This window comes from Lampetra fluviatilis, unplaced genomic scaffold (genome assembly GCF_964198595.1).
Source record: "Lampetra fluviatilis unplaced genomic scaffold, kcLamFluv1.1 SCAFFOLD_584, whole genome shotgun sequence".
In the NCBI taxonomy this organism is placed as follows: domain Eukaryota; kingdom Metazoa; phylum Chordata; class Hyperoartia; order Petromyzontiformes; family Petromyzontidae; genus Lampetra; species Lampetra fluviatilis.
In genome coordinates, this window is record NW_027621276.1 from 1 (window position 1) to 20,000 (window position 20,000).

The 20,000-nt window shown below is 50.0% G+C and overlaps 1 protein-coding gene across 1 annotated transcript in view; it reads right to left on the reverse strand.

The window, feature by feature from the left end:
* Positions 1–1,182: 1,182 nt before the first annotated feature.
* Positions 1,183–20,000, reverse strand: part of LOC144955031 (serine/threonine-protein kinase TAO1-A-like) — a gene marked incomplete at its 3' end in the record, with an annotated part of 28,391 nt that continues 9,573 nt past the window's right edge. Inside the window, exons 4-10 of the mRNA XM_078885375.1 lie at positions 7,334–7,405; positions 5,973–6,074; positions 5,616–5,661; positions 4,081–4,177; positions 2,406–2,519; positions 1,856–1,947; positions 1,183–1,276 (exon numbers count right to left, since the gene is read on the reverse strand). Of these exons, the coding sequence (XP_078741501.1) occupies positions 1,183–1,276; positions 1,856–1,947; positions 2,406–2,519; positions 4,081–4,177; positions 5,616–5,661; positions 5,973–6,074; positions 7,334–7,405 (617 nt within the window). The remainder of the gene's footprint in view (positions 1,277–1,855; positions 1,948–2,405; positions 2,520–4,080; positions 4,178–5,615; positions 5,662–5,972; positions 6,075–7,333; positions 7,406–20,000) is intronic.

Below are 20,000 nucleotides of genomic sequence, written 5' to 3' on the forward strand. Positions count from 1 at the left end.
GAGTGGTGGGTGGAGTGAGTGAGTGAGTGAGTGGGTGAGTGGGTGAGTGAGTGGGTGAGTGGTGGGTGAGTGAGTGAGTGAGTGAGTGGTGAGTGGGTGGGTGAGTGAGTGAGTGGTGAGTGGGTGAGTGAGTGAGTGAGTGGTGGGTGAGTGAGTGAGTGAGTGAGTGGTGGTGAGTGAGTGAGTGAGTGGGTGAGTGAGTGGTGGGTGAGTGAGTGGGTGAGTGGGTGGGTGAGTGAGTGAGTGAGTGGGTGGGTGAGTGAGTGAGTGAGTGGGTGAGTGAGTGGGTGGGTGAGTGAGTGGGTGAGTGGGTGGTGAGTGAGTGGGTGAGTGGTGGGTGAGTGAGTGAGTGAGTGGTGGAGTGAGTGAGTGAGTGAGTGAGTGGTGGAGTGAGTGAGTGGTGGTGAGTGAGTGAGTGGTGAGTGGGTGAGTGAGTGAGTGAGTGGTGAGTGAGTGAGTGAGTGGGTGAGTGAGTGAGTGAGTGGTGGGTGAGTGAGTGAGTGAGTGAGTGAGTGGTGAGTGAGTGAGTGAGTGGGTGAGTGAGTGAGTGAGTGAGTGAGTGGGTGGGTGAGTGAGTGAGTGGTGAGTGGTGAGTGAGTGAGTGAGTGGGTGAGTGAGTGAGTGAGTGGGTGAGTGAGTGAGTGAGTGAGTGGTGGGTGAGTGAGTGAGTGAGTGGGTGAGTGAGTGAGTGAGTGGTGGGTGAGTGGGTGAGTGAGTGGGTGAGTGAGTGAGTGGTGGGTGAGTGGGTGAGTGGTGAGTGAGTGAGTGAGTGAGTGAGTGGGTGAGTGGTGAGTGAGTGAGTGGTGGTGAGTGAGTGAGTGAGTGAGTGGTGGGTGAGTGGTGGGTGAGTGAGTGAGTGGTGGGTGAGTGAGTGAGTGGGTGAGTGAGTGAGTGAGTGGGTGAGTGGTGGGTGAGTGAGTGGGTGAGTGAGTGAGTGGTGAGTGAGTGGTGAGTGAGTGGGTGGGTGAGTGAGTGAGTGGTGAGTGGGTGAGTGGTGGGTGAGTGAGTGGGTGAGTGAGTGAGTGGTGAGTGGGTGAGTGAGTGAGTGGGTGAGTGAGTGAGTGAGTGGGTGAGTGGGTGAGTGAGTGAGTGGGTGAGTGAGTGGGTGAGTGAGTGAGTGGGTGAGTGAGTGAGTGGGTGAGTGAGTGAGTGAGTGAGTGGGTGAGTGGGTGAGCGACTCACCACTCCAGCTCCTGCAGTGTTGGTGGTTCGTTCTGAGCGATGTGATACAGCGCTGACATCGCGTTCATGTTGAACAGCGGCGGCTTGCGCTCCGCTGGGTCGTCAACAACAACAACAACAACAACCGTCAACAACAACCCTCAACAACTGTCAACAATCGTCAACAATAACCATCAACAACAACCGTCAACAACAACAACCGTAAACAACAACCCTCAACAACAACTGTCAACAACAACAACCATCAACAACCAACAACAACCATCAACAACCATCAACAACCAACAACAACCAACAACAACCATCAACAACTGTCAACAATCGTCAACAACAACCATCAACAACAACCATCAACAACCATCAACAACACCCCACCCACACTGAGCCCCTCCCACCCACACTAAGCCCCTCCCCCCACGCTAAGCCCCTCCCCCCCACACTAAGCCCCTCCCACCCACACTAAGCCCCTCCCCCCATGCTAAGCCCCTCCCCCCACACTAAGCCCCTCCCTCCCACGCTAAGCCCCTCCCCCCCCACACTAAGCCCCTCCCCCCCACGCTAAGCCCCTCCCACCCACGCTAAGCTCCTTCCCCCCACACTAAGCCCCTCCCACCCACACTAAGCCCCTCCCACGCTAAGCCCCGCCCACCCACACTAAGCCCCGCCCACGCACCCAGCTCGATGCAGGTGATGCCCAGTGACCAGACGTCCACTTTGCTGTCGTACTGTCCCTCGTCCATCGCCAGGATCACCTCAGGGGCCATCCTGGAGGGTGGGGGGGGGGAGGAGGTGGGGGGGGGGGAGGGGGGGGAGGTGGGGGGGGGGGAGGGGGGGAGGTGGGGGGGGGGGAGGGGGGGGAGGGGGGGAGGGGGGAGGGGGGGGGAGGGGGGAGGGGGGGGAGGGGGGGGGGGGTGAGGGGGGGGTGAAGGGGGGAAGGTGGGGGGGAGGAGAGACACAGAGGGCTCACTGTACTACTGGGGGTGGGGGCTCACTGTACCAGTAGGTGGGGGCTCACTGTACAGTAGGTGGGGGCTCACTGTACAGTAGGTGGGGGCTCACTGTACCAGTAGGTGGGGGCTCACTGTACCAGTAGGGGGGGGCTCACTGTACCAGTGGGTGGGGGCTCACTGTACCAGTAGGTGGGGGCTCACTGTACAGTAGGTGGGGGCTCACTGTACCAGTAGGTGGGGGCTCACTGTACAGTAGGTGGGGGCTCACTGTACCAGTAGGGGGTTCCCACGAATGAGTTGGCGGGGCTGGAGATGGAGGCTGAGCCAAAGTCGGCCAACTTGACGAGGCCCGGCTCCGTCAGCAGGATGTTGCCGGCCTTGATGTCCCTGTGGGGGTCAAGGGGGGGTCAAGGGGAGGTCAGGGGGTCAAGGGTCAGGGGGAGGGTCAGGGTGTCAAGGGGAGGTCAGGGGGTCAAGAGGGGGGTAAGGGGGTCAAGGGGATCAAGGGGAGGTCGGGGGGTCAAGGGGAGGTCGGGGGGTCAAGGGTAGGTCGGGGGTCAAGGGGGGGTCAGGGGGTCAAGGGGGGGGTCAGGGTGCAGCAGCAGCAGCGACCTGTGTCTGTGTGTGTGTCTGTGTGTGTGTCTGTGTGTGTGTCTGTGTGTGACGCTGTGTGTGTGTGTGACACTGTGTGTGTGTCTGTGTGTGTGTCTGTGTGTTACGCTGTGTGTGTGTGACACTGTGTGTGTGTGTCTGTGTGTCTGTGTGTGTGTCTGTGTGTGTGTGTCTGTGTGTGTGTCTGTGTGTGTCTGTGTGTGTGTCTGTGTGTGTGTGTCTGTGTGTGTGTCTGTGTGTGTCTGTGTGTGTGTCTGTGTGTGTGTGACACTGTGTGTGTGTGTGTGTCTGTGTGTGTCTGTGTGTGTGTCTGTGTGTGACGCTGTGTGTGTGACACTGTGTGTGTGTCTGTGTGTGTGTGTGTGACACTGTGTGTGTGTGTCTGTGTGTGTGTGACACTGTGTGTGTGTGTGTGTCTGTGTGTGTCTGTGTGTGTGTCTGTGTGTGTGTGTCTGTGTGTGTCTGTGTGTGTGTCTGTGTGTGACGCCGTGTGTGTGTGACACTGTGTGTGTGTCTGTGTGTGTCTGTGTGTGTGTGTGTGACACTGTGTGTGTGTGTCTGTGTGTGTCTGTGTGTGTGTGACACTGTGTGTGTGTGTGTGTCTGTGTGTGTGTCTGTGTGTGACGCTGTGTGTGTGTGTGACACTGTGTGTGTGTCTGTGTGTGTCTGTGTGTGTGTGACACTGTGTGTGTGTGTCTGTGTGTGTGTGACACTGTGTGTGTGTGTGTGTGTCTGTGTGTGTCTGTGTGTGTGTCTGTGTGTGTGTGTCTGTGTGTGTCTGTGTGTGTGTCTGTGTGTGACGCCGTGTGTGTGTGACACTGTGTGTGTGTGTGACACTGTGTGTGTGTCTGTGTGTGACGCTGTGTGTGTGTGACACTGTGTGTCTGTGTGTCTGTGTGTGTGTCTGTGTGTGTGTGACACTGTGTGTGTGTCTGTGTGTGTGTGACACTGTGTGTGATGCCGTGTGTGTGTGACACTGTGTGTGTGTCTGTGTGTGTCTGTGTGTCTGTGTGTGACGCTGTGTGTGTGTGACACTGTGTGTGTGTCTGTGTGTGTCTGTGTGTGTCTGTGTGTCTGTGTGTGACGCTGTGTGTGTGTGACACTGTGTGTCTGTGTGTGTCTGTGTGTGTGTCTGTGTGTGTGTGACACTGTGTGTGTGATGCTGTGTGTGTGTGACGCTGTGTGTGTGTGACACTGTGTGTGTGTCTGTGTGTGTCTGTGTGTGTGTCTGACACTGTGTGTGTGACACTGTGTGTGTGACACTGTGTGTGTGTGTGTGTCTGTGTGTGTCTGTGTGTGTGTGTGTGTGTGACGCTGTGTGTGTGTGTGCTGCTACCTGTGAATGACGCTGCGTGAGTGCAGGTAGGCGAGTCCCTGGAGGGCGCCGTCCGTGATGGCCGAGATCTCAACCTCCTGGAGAGGTTTCTTGTGAACTGGGGGGGAGATTACCACCACCACTCACCACCACCACCACCACCACGCTCACCACCACCACCACCACCACGCTCACCACCACGCTCACCACCACTCACCACCACGCTCACCACCACCACCACCACCACGCTCATCACCACGCTCATCACCATCACCACCACCACGCTCACCACGCTCACCACCACTCACCACCACGCTCACCACCACCACCACGCTCATCACCACGCTCATCACCATCACCACCACCACGCTCACCACGCTCACCACGCTCACCACCACCACGCTCATCACCACGCTCATCACCATCACCACCACCACGCTCACCACCACGCTCACCACACCACCACCACCGCCACCACCACCGCCACCGCCACCATCACCACCACCACGCTCACCACCACGCTCACCACCACCACGCTCATCACCACGCTCATCACCATCACCACCACCACGCTCACCACGCTCACCACCACCACGCTCACCACCACCACGCTCACCACCACCACGCTCACCAACACCACCACGCTCACCACCACCACCACCAAGCTCATCACCACACTCATCACCATCACCACCACGCTCACCACGCTCACCACCCCACTCACCACCACACTCACCACCCCACTCACCACCACACTCACCACCCCACTCACCACCACACTCACCACCACGCTCACCACCACGCTCACCACCACACTCACCACCCCACTCACCACCACCACACTCACCACCACACTCACCACCACACTCACCACCACACTCACCACCACGCTCACCACCACACTCACCACCCCACTCACCACCACCACACTCACCACCACACTCACCACCACACTCACCACCACACTCACCACCACGCTCACCACCACACTCACCACCACACTCACCACCCCACTCACCACCACACTCACCACCACACTCACCACCACACTCACCACCACACTCACCACCACACTCACCACCACGCTCACCACCACACTCACCACCCCACTCACCACCACCACACTCACCACCACACTCACCACCACACTCACCACCACGCTCACCACCACGCTCACCACCACACTCACCACCACCACACTCACCACCACACTCACCACCACACTCACCACCACACTCACCACCACGCTCACCACCACGCTCACCACCACGCTCACCACCACACTCACCACCCCACTCACCACCACCACACTCACCACCACACTCACCACCACACTCACCACCACACTCACCACCACACTCACCACCACACTCACCACCACACTCACCACCACACTCACCACCACACTCACCACCACACTCACCACCACACTCACCACCACACTCACCACCACCACACTCACCACCACACTCACCACCACACTCACCACCACACTCACCACCACACTCACCACCACACTCACCACCACACTCACCACCGCCCCCCCCCTCCCTCACCTTCCAGGAGGTCCGACGCAGACCCCAGGCAGTACTCCATCACCAGCTGCTCACACGCAGACAGAGACAAAGGTCCCCCAGGTAACCTTAGCAGGCTGTAGGGGCAAGTGCTGTCGTCCACGCAAAGATCCTCCAGGTAGCCTCTAGCAGGCTGTGGGGGCAAGTGCTGTTAGTAGCGAGTAGCAGCACCTCTCCCCCCCCCCCCCCCAATCTCCCCCCGCCCACCCCCCCCCCCCACCCCCCCACTCCCCCCCACCCCCTGACCCCGTGACCCCTGACCCAGGCGGTGTGCTCCCTCCCACCCCCTCCCCCCCCCACCCCCCCCCCCCACACCCCTGACCCCTGACCCCCACCGACCCAGGCGGTGTGCTCCCGCAGGTAGCAGCCCTTGTAGTCGATGGTGTGCGGGTTCTTGAGCTGCTGTAGGAAGGTCACCTCCTTCACGATGTCCTGCCACTTCTAGAGGGGGGGGGGGGGGCAGAGAGAGGGGGGGGCAGATAGGGGGGGAGAGTGGGGGGGGGGCAGAGAGAGGGGGGGCAGATAGGGGGGGAGAGTGGGGGGGGGCAGAGAGAGGGGGGGCAGATAGGGGGGGAGAGTGGGGGGGGGCAGAGGGGGGGGCAGAGGGGGGGGGAGTGGGGGGCAGAGAGTGGGGGAGAGTGGGTGAGCGGCCATGTTGGTGAGGGGAGTCGTGCAGGTGGGTGAGCGGCCATGTTGGTGAGGGGAGTCGTGCAGGTGGGTGAGCGGCCATGTTGGTGAGGGAGTCGTGCAGGTGAGTGAGCGGCCATGTTGGTGAGGGGAGTCGTGCAGGTGAGTGAGCGGCCATGTTGGTGAGGGGAGTCGTGCAGGTGGGTGAGCGGCCATGTTGGTGAGGGGAGTCATGCAGGTGGGTGAGCGGCCATGTTGGTGAGGGGAGTCGTGCAGGTGGGTGAGCGGCCATGTTGGTGAGGGGAGTCATGCAGGTGGGTGAGCGGCCATGTTGGTGAGGGGAGTCGTGCAGGTGGGTGAGCGGCCATGTTGGTGAGGGGAGTCATGCAGGTGGGTGAGCGGCCATGTTGGTGAGGGGAGTCGTGCAGGTGGGTGAGCGGCCATGTTGGTGAGGGGAGTCATGCAGGTGGGTGAGCGGCCATGTTGGTGAGGGGAGTCGTGCAGGTGGGTGAGCGGCCATGTTGGTGAGGGGAGTCGTGCAGGTGGGTGAGCGGCCATGTTGGTGAGTCCTGCAGGTGAGTGAGCGGCCATGTTGGTGAGGGGAGTCGTGCAGGTGAGTGAGCGGCCATGTTGGTGAGGGGAGCGGCACAGGTGGGTTGGCAGCCATGTTGGTGAGGGCGTCGTGCCAGCAGGCGGCCATGTTGGTGAGGGAGTCGTGCCTGTGGGTGAGCGGCCATGTTGGTGAGGGAGTCGTGCCAGCAGGCGGCCATGTTGGTGAGGGAGTCGTGCCAGTGGGTGAGCGGCCATGTTGGTGAGGGAGTCGTGCCAGCAGGCGGCCATGTTGGTGAGGGAGTCGTGCCAGTGGGTGAGCGGCCATGTTGGTGAGGGAGTCGTGCCAGTGGGTGGGCGGTCATGTTGGTGAGGGAGTCGTGCCAGCAGGCGGCCATGTTGGTGAGGGAGTCGTGCCAGTGGGTGAGCGGCCATGTTGGTGAGGGAGTCGTGCCAGTGGGTGGGCGGCCATGTTGGTGAGGGAGTCGTGCCAGCAGGCGGCCATGTTGGTGAGGGGGTCTCACCTCACTGGACTGCTTCCCGCTGTACGACATCTTCTTGATGGCGACGACCTCGCTGGTTTGCACGTTCCGCGCCTGGACACATCATCAACATCAACATCATCACCATCATCACCATCATCATCACCACCATCATCACCATCATCACCATCACCACCATCATCATCATCACCATCATCAACATCACCATCACCATCATCACCACCATCACCACCACCATCACCACCATCACCACCACCATCATCACCACCATCACCACCACCATCATCAACCCCATCACCACCACCATCACCACCATCACCACCACCATCATCACCACCATCACCAGTGTGTGTAAGCCAGTGTCTGAGTGTATGAGTGAGTGTACGAGTGAGTGTACGAGTGAGTGAGTGAGTGTATGAGTGAGTGAGTGAGTGTACGAGTGAGTGAGTGAGTGTATGAGTGAGTGTATGAGTGAGTGTATGAGTGAGTGAGTGAGTGTACGAGTGAGTGAGTGAGTGTATGAGTGAGTGTATGAGTGAGTGTATGAGTGAGTGAGTGAGTGTACGAGTGAGTGAGTGAGTGTACGAGTGAGTGAGTGAGTGTATGAGTGAGTGTATGAGTGAGTGTATGAGTGAGTGAGTGAGTGTACGAGTGAGTGAGTGTATGAGTGAGTGAGTGTATGAGTGAGTGTATGAGTGAGTGTACGAGTGAGTGAGTGAGTGTATGAGTGAGTGAGTGTATGAGTGAGTGTATGAGTGAGTGTATGAGTGAGTGTACGAGTGAGTGAGTGAGTGTATGAGTGAGTGAGTGAGTGTATGAGTGAGTGAGTGTATGAGTGAGTGAGTGTATGAGTGAGTGTATGAGTGAGTGTACGAGTGAGTGAGTGAGTGTATGAGTGAGTGAGTGTATGAGTGAGTGAGTGTATGAGTGAGTGTATGAGTGAGTGAGTGAGTGAGTGTACGAGTGAGTGAGTGAGTGTATGAGTGAGTGAGTGAGTGTATGAGTGAGTGTATGAGTGAGTGAGTGTATGAGTGAGTGTATGAGTGAGTGTACGAGTGAGTGTATGAGTGAGTGAGTGAGTGAGTGTATGAGTGAGTGAGTGAGTGTACGAGTGAGTGAGTGAGTGTATGAGTGAGTGTATGAGTGAGTGTATGAGTGAGTGAGTGAGTGTACGAGTGAGTGAGTGAGTGTACGAGTGAGTGAGTGAGTGTATGAGTGAGTGTATGAGTGAGTGTATGAGTGAGTGAGTGAGTGTACGAGTGAGTGAGTGTATGAGTGAGTGAGTGTATGAGTGAGTGTATGAGTGAGTGTACGAGTGAGTGAGTGAGTGTATGAGTGAGTGAGTGTATGAGTGAGTGTATGAGTGAGTGAGTGAGTGTATGAGTGAGTGTATGAGTGAGTGTACGAGTGAGTGAGTGAGTGTATGAGTGAGTGAGTGAGTGTATGAGTGAGTGAGTGTATGAGTGAGTGAGTGTATGAGTGAGTGTATGAGTGAGTGTACGAGTGAGTGAGTGAGTGTATGAGTGAGTGAGTGTATGAGTGAGTGAGTGTATGAGTGAGTGTATGAGTGAGTGAGTGAGTGAGTGTACGAGTGAGTGAGTGAGTGTATGAGTGAGTGAGTGAGTGTATGAGTGAGTGTATGAGTGAGTGAGTGTATGAGTGAGTGTATGAGTGAGTGTATGAGTGAGTGAGTGAGTGAGTGTACGAGTGAGTGAGTGAGTGTATGAGTGAGTGAGTGTACGAGTGAGTGAGTGAGTGTATGAGTGAGTGTATGAGTGAGTGAGTGTATGAGTGAGTGTATGAGTGAGTGTATGAGTGAGTGAGTGAGTGAGTGTACGAGTGAGTGAGTGAGTGTATGAGTGAGTGAGTGTATGAGTGAGTGAGTGTATGAGTGAGTGTATGAGTGAGTGTGTGAGTGTATGAGTGAGTGAGTGTGTGAGTGAGTGTATGAGTGAGTGAGTGTGTGAGTGAGTGAGTGAGTGAGTGAGTGTACGAGTGAGTGAGTGAGTGTATGAGTGAGTGAGTGTATGAGTGAGTGTATGAGTGAGTGTATGAGTGAGTGTATGAGTGAGTGTATGAGTGAGTGTATGAGTGAGTGTATGAGTGAGTGTACGAGTGAGTGAGTGAGTGAGTGTATGAGTGAGTGTATGAGTGAGTGTATGAGTGAGTGTATGAGTGAGTGTATGAGTGAGTGTATGAGTGAGTGTATGAGTGAGTGTATGAGTGTATGAGTGAGTGAGTGTATGAGTGAGTGTATGAGTGAGTGTACGAGTGAGTGAGTGAGTGAGTGTATGAGTGAGTGTATGAGTGAGTGTATGAGTGAGTGTATGAGTGAGTGTATGAGTGAGTGAGTGAGTGAGTGTATGAGTGAGTGAGTGTATGAGTGAGTGAGTGTATGAGTGAGTGTATGAGTGAGTGTATGAGTGAGTGTATGAGTGAGTGTATGAGTGAGTGTATGAGTGAGTGAGTGTATGAGTGAGTGTCTGGCTGAGTGAGTGTATGAGTGAGTGTATGAGTGTATGAGTGAGTGAGTGTATGAGTGAGTGAGTGAGTGAGTGTATGAGTGAGTGTATGAGTGAGTGTATGAGTGAGTGTATGAGTGAGTGAGTGTATGAGTGTATGAGTGAGTGAGTGTATGAGTGAGTGTATGAGTGAGTGTATGAGTGAGTGTATGAGTGAGTGTATGAGTGAGTGTATGAGTGAGTGTATGAGTGAGTGTATGAGTGAGTGAGTGAGTGAGTGTATGAGTGAGTGTATGAGTGAGTGTATGAGTGAGTGTATGAGTGAGTGTATGAGTGAGTGTATGAGTGAGTGAGTAAGTGAGTGTATGAGTGAGTGTATGAGTGAGTGTATGAGTGAGTGAGTGTATGAGTGTATGAGTGAGTGTATGAGTGAGTGTATGAGTGAGTGTACGAGTGAGTGAGTGAGTGAGTGTATGAGTGAGTGTATGAGTGAGTGTACGAGTGAGTGAGTGAGTGAGTGTATGAGTGAGTGAGTGAGTGTATGAGTGAGTGTATGAGTGAGTGTATGAGTGAGTGAGTGAGTGAGTGTATGAGTGAGTGTATGAGTGAGTGTATGAGTGAGTGAGTGTATGAGTGTATGAGTGAGTGAGTGTATGAGTGAGTGAGTGAGTGTATGAGTGAGTGTATGAGTGAGTGTATGAGTGAGTGTATGAGTGAGTGAGTGTATGAGTGAGTGTATGAGTGAGTGTATGAGTGAGTGTATGAGTGAGTGTATGAGTGAGTGTACGAGTGAGTGAGTGAGTGAGTGTATGAGTGAGTGAGTGAGTGTATGAGTGAGTGAGTGAGTGTATGAGTGAGTGAGTGAGTGTATGAGTGAGTGTATGAGTGAGTGTATGAGTGAGTGTATGAGTGAGTGAGTGAGTGTGTGAGTGAGTGAGTGTATGAGTGAGTGTGTGAGTGTATGAGTGAGTGAGTGTATGAGTGAGTGAGTGTATGAGTGAGTGTGTGAGTGTGTGAGTGAGTGAGTGAGTGTATGAGTGAGTGAGTGTATGAGTGAGTGTATGAGTGAGTGTATGAGTGAGTGTGTGTATGAGTGAGTGTATGAGTGAGTGTATGAGTGAGTGTATGAGTGAGTGTATGAGTGAGTGTATGAGTGAGTGTATGAGTGAGTGAGTGTATGAGTGAGTGTCTGGCTGAGTGAGTGTATGAGTGAGTGTATGAGTGTATGAGTGAGTGAGTGTATGAGTGAGTGAGTGAGTGAGTGTATGAGTGAGTGTATGAGTGAGTGAGTGTATGAGTGTATGAGTGAGTGAGTGTATGAGTGAGTGTATGAGTGAGTGTATGAGTGAGTGTATGAGTGAGTGTATGAGTGAGTGTATGAGTGAGTGTACGAGTGAGTGAGTGAGTGAGTGTATGAGTGAGTGTATGAGTGAGTGTATGAGTGAGTGTATGAGTGAGTGTATGAGTGAGTGTATGAGTGAGTGAGTGTATGAGTGAGTGTCTGGCTGAGTGAGTGTATGAGTGAGTGTATGAGTGTATGAGTGAGTGAGTGTATGAGTGAGTGAGTGAGTGTATGAGTGAGTGTATGAGTGAGTGTATGAGTGAGTGTATGAGTGAGTGAGTGTATGAGTGTATGAGTGAGTGAGTGTATGAGTGAGTGTATGAGTGAGTGTATGAGTGAGTGTATGAGTGAGTGTATGAGTGAGTGTATGAGTGAGTGTACGAGTGAGTGAGTGAGTGAGTGTATGAGTGAGTGTATGAGTGAGTGTATGAGTGAGTGTATGAGTGAGTGTATGAGTGAGTGTGAGTGAGTGAGTGTATGAGTGAGTGTATGAGTGAGTGTATGAGTGAGTGAGTGTATGAGTGTATGAGTGAGTGTATGAGTGAGTGTATGAGTGAGTGTATGAGTGAGTGAGTGTGAGTGAGTGTGAGTGAGTGTATGAGTGAGTGTATGAGTGAGTGTATGAGTGAGTGAGTGAGTGAGTGTGAGTGAGTGTATGAGTGAGTGTATGAGTGAGTGTATGAGTGAGTGAGTGTGAGTGTATGAGTGAGTGTATGAGTGAGTGTATGAGTGAGTGTATGAGTGAGTGTATGAGTGAGTGTATGAGTGAGTGTATGAGTGAGTGATGAGTGAGTGTATGAGTGAGTGTATGAGTGAGTGTATGAGTGAGTGTATGAGTGAGTGAGTGTATGAGTGTATGAGTGAGTGTATGAGTGAGTGAGTGAGTGAGTGTATGAGTGAGTGTATGAGTGAGTGTATGAGTGTATGAGTGAGTGAGTGTATGAGTGTGAGTGAGTGTATGAGTGAGTGTATGAGTGAGTGTATGAGTGAGTGTATGAGTGAGTGAGTGTATGAGTGTATGAGTGAGTGAGTGTATGGAGTGATGAGTGTATGAGTGAGTGTATGAGTGAGTGTATGAGTGAGTGTATGAGTGAGTGTATGAGTGAGTGTATGAGTGAGTGTCTGGCTGAGTGAGTGTATGAGTGAGTGTATGAGTGTATGAGTGAGTGAGTGTATGAGTGAGTGAGTGAGTGTATGAGTGAGTGTATGAGTGAGTGTATGAGTGAGTGTATGAGTGAGTGAGTGTATGAGTGTATGAGTGAGTGAGTGTATGAGTGAGTGTGAGTGAGTGTATGAGTGAGTGTATGAGTGAGTGTATGAGTGAGTGTATGAGTGAGTGTACGAGTGAGTGAGTGTATGAGTGTGAGTGAGTGAGTGTATGAGTGAGTGTATGAGTGAGTGTATGAGTGAGTGTATGAGTGAGTGAGTGTATGAGTGTATGAGTGAGTGAGTGTATGAGTGAGTGAGTGAGTGTATGAGTGAGTGTATGAGTGAGTGTATGAGTGAGTGTATGAGTGAGTGAGTGAGTGTATGAGTGAGTGAGTGAGTAGAGTGTGAGTGAGTGTATGAGTGAGTGAGTGTATGAGTGTATGAGTGAGTGAGTGTATGAGTGAGTGTATGAGTGAGTGTATGAGTGAGTGTATGAGTGAGTGTATGAGTGAGTGAGTGAGTGAGTGTATGAGTGAGTGAGTGTATGAGTGAGTGTATGAGTGAGTGTATGAGTGAGTGAGTGAGTGAGTGAGTGAGTGAGTGAGTGTGTGAGTGAGTGTATGAGTGAGTGAGTGTATGAGTGAGTGTACGAGTGAGTGTATGAGTGAGTGAGTGTATGAGTGAGTGAGTGAGTGAGTGTATGAGTGAGTGTATGAGTGAGTGTATGAGTGAGTGAGTGTATGAGTGTATGAGTGAGTGAGTGTATGAGTGAGTGAGTGAGTGAGTGTATGAGTGAGTGTATGAGTGAGTGTATGAGTGAGTGTATGAGTGAGTGTATGAGTGAGTGAGTGTATGAGTGAGTGTATGAGTGAGTGTATGAGTGAGTGTATGAGTGAGTGTATGAGTGAGTGTATGAGTGAGTGTATGAGTGAGTGTATGAGTGAGTGAGTGTATGAGTGAGTGTATGAGTGAGTGTATGAGTGAGTGTATGAGTGAGTGTATGAGTGAGTGTATGAGTGAGTGTATGAGTGAGTGTATGAGTGAGTGTATGAGTGAGTGTATGAAGTGAGTGTATGAGTGAGTGTATGAGTGAGTGTATGAGTGAGTGTATGAGTGAGTGTATGAGTGAGTGAGTGTATGAGTGTATGAGTGAGTGAGTGTATGAGTGAGTGAGTGAGTGAGTGTATGAGTGAGTGTATGAGTGAGTGTATGAGTGAGTGTATGAGTGAGTGAGTGTATGAGTGTATGAGTGAGTGAGTGTATGAGTGAGTGAGTGAGTGTATGAGTGAGTGTATGAGTGAGTGTATGAGTGAGTGTATGAGTGAGTGAGTGTATGAGTGTATGAGTGAGTGAGTGTATGAGTGAGTGTATGAGTGAGTGTATGAGTGAGTGTATGAGTGAGTGTATGAGTGAGTGTATGAGTGAGTGTATGAGTGAGTGAGTGTATGAGTGTATGAGTGAGTGAGTGTATGAGTGAGTGAGTGAGTGTATGAGTGAGTGTATGAGTGAGTGTATGAGTGAGTGTATGAGTGAGTGAGTGTATGAGTGTATGAGTGAGTGAGTGTATGAGTGAGTGAGTGAGTGTATGAGTGAGTGTATGAGTGAGTGTATGAGTGAGTGTATGAGTGTATGAGTGAGTGAGTGTATGAGTGAGTGTATGAGTGAGTGTATGAGTGAGTGTATGAGTGAGTGTATGAGTGAGTGTATGAGTGAGTGTGTGAGTGTATGAATGAGTGAGTGAGTGTATGAGTGAGTGAGTGTATGAGTGAGTGAGTGTATGAGTGTATGAGTGAGTGTATGAGTGAGTGTATGAGTGAGTGTATGAGTGAGTGTATGAGTGAGTGTACGAGTGAGTGAGTGAGTGAGTGTATGAGTGAGTGTATGAGTGAGTGTATGAGTGAGTGTATGAGTGAGTGAGTGTATGAGTGTATGAGTGAGTGAGTGTATGAGTGAGTGAGTGAGTGTATGAGTGAGTGTATGAGTGAGTGTATGAGTGAGTGTATGAGTGAGTGAGTGTATGAGTGTATGAGTGAGTGAGTGTATGAGTGTATGAGTGAGTGAGTGTATGAGTGAGTGAGTGAGTGTATGAGTGAGTGTATGAGTGAGTGTATGAGTGAGTGTATGAGTGAGTGAGTGTATGAGTGTATGAGTGAGTGAGTGTATGAGTGAGTGTATGAGTGAGTGTATGAGTGAGTGTATGAGTGAGTGTATGAGTGAGTGTATGAGTGAGTGTATGAGTGAGTGAGTGTATGAGTGTATGAGTGAGTGAGTGTATGAGTGAGTGAGTGAGTGTATGAGTGAGTGTATGAGTGAGTGTATGAGTGAGTGTATGAGTGAGTGAGTGTATGAGTGTATGAGTGAGTGAGTGTATGAGTGAGTGAGTGAGTGAGTGTATGAGTGAGTGTATGAGTGAGTGTATGAGTGAGTGTATGAGTGAGTGAGTGTATGAGTGTATGAGTGAGTGAGTGTATGAGTGAGTGTATGAGTGAGTGTATGAGTGAGTGTATGAGTGAGTGTATGAGTGAGTGTATGAGTGAGTGTACGAGTGAGTGAGTGAGTGAGTGTATGAGTGAGTGAGTGAGTGAGTGTATGAGTGAGTGAGTGTATGAGTGAGTGTATGAGTGAGTGTATGAGTGAGTGTATGAGTGAGTGAGTGTATGAGTGTATGAGTGAGTGAGTGTATGAGTGAGTGTATGAGTGAGTGTATGAGTGAGTGTATGAGTGAGTGTATGAGTGAGTGTATGAGTGAGTGTATGAGTGAGTGAGTGTATGAGTGAGTGTCTGGCTGAGTGAGTGTATGAGTGAGTGTATGAGTGTATGAGTGAGTGAGTGTATGAGTGAGTGAGTGAGTGAGTGTATGAGTGAGTGTATGAGTGAGTGTATGAGTGAGTGTATGAGTGAGTGAGTGTATGAGTGTATGAGTGAGTGAGTGTATGAGTGAGTGTATGAGTGAGTGTATGAGTGAGTGTATGAGTGAGTGTATGAGTGAGTGTATGAGTGAGTGTACGAGTGAGTGAGTGAGTGAGTGTATGAGTGAGTGTATGAGTGAGTGTATGAGTGAGTGAGTGTATGAGTGAGTGTATGAGTGAGTGTATGAGTGAGTGTATGAGTGAGTGTACGAGTGAGTGAGTGAGTGAGTGAGTGTATGAGTGAGTGTATGAGTGAGTGTATGAGTGAGTGTACGAGTGAGTGAGTGAGTGAGTGTATGAGTGAGTGTATGAGTGAGTGTATGAGTGAGTGTATGAGTGAGTGTATGAGTGAGTGTACGAGTGAGTGAGTGAGTGAGTGTATGAGTGAGTGTATGAGTGAGTGTATGAGTGAGTGTATGAGTGAGTGAGTGTATGAGTGAGTGTATGAGTGAGTGTATGAGTGAGTGTATGAGTGAGTGTATGAGTGAGTGTATGAGTGAGTGTATGAGTGAGTGAGTGTATGAGTGTATGAGTGAGTGAGTGTATGAGTGAGTGAGTGAGTGTATGAGTGAGTGTATGAGTGAGTGTATGAGTGAGTGTATGAGTGAGTGAGTGTATGAGTGTATGAGTGAGTGAGTGTATGAGTGAGTGTATGAGTGAGTGTATGAGTGAGTGTATGAGTGAGTGTATGAGTGAGTGTATGAGTGAGTGTACGAGTGAGTGAGTGAGTGAGTGTATGAGTGAGTGTATGAGTGAGTGTATGAGTGAGTGTATGAGTGAGTGTATGAGTGAGTGAGTGTATGAGTGTATGAGTGAGTGAGTGTATGAGTGAGTGAGTGAGTGTATGAGTGAGTGTATGAGTGAGTGTATGAGTGAGTGTATGAGTGAGTGAGTGTATGAGTGTATGAGTGAGTGTATGAGTGAGTGTATGAGTGAGTGAGTGTATGAGTGTATGAGTGAGTGAGTGAGTGTATGAGTGAGTGTATGAGTGAGTGTATGAGTGAGTGAGTGTATGAGTGTATGAGTGAGTGTATGAGTGAGTGTATGAGTGAGTGTATGAGTGAGTGAGTGTATGAGTGTATGAGTGAGTGTACGAGTGAGTGAGTGAGTGAGTGTATGAGTGAGTGAGTGAGTGTACGAGTGAGTGAGTGAGTGAGTGTGTGAGTGAGTGAGTGAGTGTATGAGTGAGTGAGTGAGTGTGTGAGTGTGTGAGTGAGTGTACGAGTGAGTGAGTGAGTGAGTGTATGAGTGAGTGAGTGAGTGTACGAGTGAGTGAGTGAGTGAGTGTGTGAGTGAGTGAGTGAGTGTACGAGTGAGTGAGTGAGTGAGTGAGTGAGTGAGTGAGTGAGTGTATGAGTGAGTGAGTGAGTGTATGAGTGAGTGAGTGAGTGTATGAGTGAGTGAGTGAGTGTGTGAGTGAGTGAGTGAGTGTACGAGTGAGTGAGTGTGTGAGTGAGTGAGTGTGTGAGTGAGTGAGTGTATGAGTGAGTGAGTGAGTGTATGAGTGAGTGAGTGAGTGTATGAGTGAGTGAGTGGTTGAGTGAGTGTATGAGTGAGTGAGTGAGTGTATGAGTGACTGAGTGTATGAGTGAGTGAGTGAGTGTATGAGTGAGTGTATGAGTGAGTGTATGAGTGAGTGTACGAGTGAGTGAGTGAGTGAGTGTGTGAGTGAGTGAGTGAGTGTACGAGTGAGTGAGTGAGTGAGTGTATGAGTGAGTGAGTGAGTGTACGAGTGAGTGAGTGAGTGAGTGAGTGTATGAGTGAGTGAGTGAGTGAGTGTGTGAGTGAGTGAGTGAGTGTACGAGTGAGTGAGTGTATGAGTGACTGAGTGTATGAGTGAGTGAGTGAGTGTATGAGTGAGTGTATGAGTGTGTGAGTGTATGAGTGAGTGAGTGTATGAGTGAGTGAGTGAGTGTATGAGTGAGTGTATGAGTGTATGAGTGAGTGAGTGTATGAGTGAGTGTATGAGTGAGTGAGTGTATGAGTGAGTGAGTGAGTGTATGAGTGAGTGTACGAGTGAGTGAGTGAGTGAGTGTATGAGTGAGTGTATGAGTGAGTGAGTGTATGAGTGAGTGAGTGTATGAGTGAGTGAGTGAGTGTATGAGTGAGTGTATGAGTGTATGAGTGAGTGAGTGAGTGTATGAGTGAGTGTATGAGTGTATGAGTGAGTGAGTGTATGAGTGTATGAGTGTATGAGTGAGTGAGTGAGTGTATGAGTGAGTGTATGAGTGTATGAGTGAGTGAGTGTGTGAGTGAGTGAGTGTATGAGTGAGTGAGTGTATGAGTGAGTGAGTGAGTGTATGAGTGAGTGAGTGTATGAGTGTATGAGTGAGTGTATGAGTGAGTGAGTGAGTGTATGAGTGAGTGTATGAGTGTATGAGTGTGTGAGTGTGTGAGTGTATGAGTGTATGAGTGAGTGAGTGAGTGTATGAGTGAGTGTATGAGTGTATGAGTGAGTGAGTGTATGAGTGAGTGAGTGAGTGTATGAGTGAGTGAGTGTATGAGTGAGTGTATGAGTGTGTGAGTGTGTGAGTGTATGAGTGAGTGAGTGTATGAGTGAGTGTGTGAGTGTATGAGTGTGTGAGTGTATGAGTGAGTGAGTGAGTGTATGAGTGAGTGTATGAGTGAGTGTGTGAGTGTATGAGTGTATGAGTGTATGAGTGAGTGAGTGAGTGTATGAGTGTATGAGTGAGTGAGTGTATGAGTGAGTGAGTGTATGAGTGAGTGTATGAGTGAGTGTGTGAGTGTATGAGTGTGTGAGTGTATGAGTGAGTGAGTGAGTGTATGAGTGAGTGTATGAGTGTATGAGTGTATGAGTGTATGAGTGTATGAGTGAGTGTATGAGTGTATGAGTGAGTGAGTGTATGAGTGAGTGAGTGTATGAGTGAGTGAGTGAGTGTATGAGTGAGTGAGTGTATGAGTGAGTGTATGAGTGAGTGTGTGAGTGTATGAGTGTGTGAGTGTGTGAGTGTATGAGTGTATGAGTGTATGAGAGTATGAGTGAGTGAGTGAGTGTATGAGTGAGTGTATGAGTGTATGAGTGAGTGAGTGTGTGAGTGAGTGAGTGTATGAGTGAGTGAGTGAGTGTGTGAGTGTATGAGTGAGTGAGTGAGTGTATGAGTGAGTGTATGAGTGTGTGAGTGTATGAGTGAGTGTATGAGTGAGTGTATGAGTGAGTGTATGAGTGAGTGAGTGAGTGTATGAGTGAGTGAGTGTGTGTATGAGTGAGTGAGTGTATGAGTGAGTGAGTGAGTGTATGAGTGAGTGAGTGTATGAGTGAGTGAGTGTATGAGTGAGTGTATGAGTGAGTGTATGAGTGAGTGAGTGTATGAGTGTGTGAGTGTATGAGTGAGTGTATGAGTGTATGAGTGAGTGTGTGAGTGAGTGTATGAGTGTATGAGTGAGTGTATGAGTGTATGAGTGAGTGAGTGTGTGAGTGTATGAGTGTATGAGTGAGTGTATGAGTGAGTGTATGAGTGTATGAGTGAGTGTATGAGTGTATGAGTGAGTGAGTGTGTGAGTGAGTGAGTGTATGAGTGAGTGAGTGTGTGAGTGTATGAGTGAGTGTATGAGTGTATGAGTGAGTGAGTGAGTGTATGAGTGTATGAGTGTATGAGTGTATGAGTGAGTGTATGAGTGTATGAGTGAGTGAGTGAGTGTATGAGTGAGTGTATGAGTGTATGAGTGAGTGAGTGTATGAGTGAGTGAGTGTATGAGTGAGTGAGTGTGTGAGTGAGTGAGTGTATGAGTGAGTGAGTGTATGAGTGAGTGAGTGTATGAGTGAGTGAGTGTATGAGTGTATGAGTGTATGAGTGAGTGAGTGAGTGTATGAGTGAGTGAGTGTATGAGTGTATGAGTGAGTGAGTGAGTGTATGAGTGAGTGAGTGTATGAGTGAGTGTATGAGTGTATGAGTGTATGAGTGAGTGAGTGAGTGTATGAGTGAGTGTATGAGTGTATGAGTGAGTGAGTGTGTGAGTGAGTGTATGAGTGAGTGTATGAGTGTATGAGTGTGTGAGTGTATGAGTGTATGAGTGTATGAGTGTATGAGTGAGTGAGTGAGTGTATGAGTGAGTGTATGAGTGTATGAGTGAGTGAGTGAGTGTATGAGTGAGTGTATGAGTGTATGAGTGAGTGAGTGTGTGAGTGAGTGAGTGTATGAGTGAGTGAGTGAGTGTGTGAGTGTATGAGTGAGTGAGTGTATGAGTGAGTGTATGAGTGTGTGAGTGTATGAGTGAGTGTATGAGTGAGTGTATGAGTGAGTGTATGAGTGAGTGAGTGAGTGTATGAGTGAGTGAGTGTGTGTATGAGTGAGTGAGTGTATGAGTGAGTGAGTGAGTGTATGAGTGAGTGAGTGTATGAGTGTGTGTATGAGTGAGTGAGTGAGTGTATGAGTGAGTGAGTGTATGAGTGAGTGAGTGAGTGTATGAGTGAGTGTATGAGTGTGTGAGTGTATGAGTGAGTGAGTGAGTGTATGAGTGAGTGTATGAGTGTGTGAGTGTATGAGTGAGTGAGTGAGTGTATGAGTGAGTGAGTGTATGAGTGAGTGAGTGAGTGTATGAGTGAGTGAGTGTATGAGTGAGTGAGTGAGTGTATGAGTGAGTGAGTGTATGAGTGAGTGTATGAGTGAGTGAGTGAGTGTATGAGTGAGTGAGTGTATGAGTGAGTGAGTGAGTGTATGAGTGAGTGAGTGAGTGAGTGTATGAGTGAGTGAGTGAGTGAGTGTATGAGTGAGTGTATGAGTGAGTGAGTGAGTGTATGAGTGAGTGAGTGTATGAGTGAGTGAGTGAGTGTATGAGTGAGTGTATGAGTGAGTGAGTGTATGAGT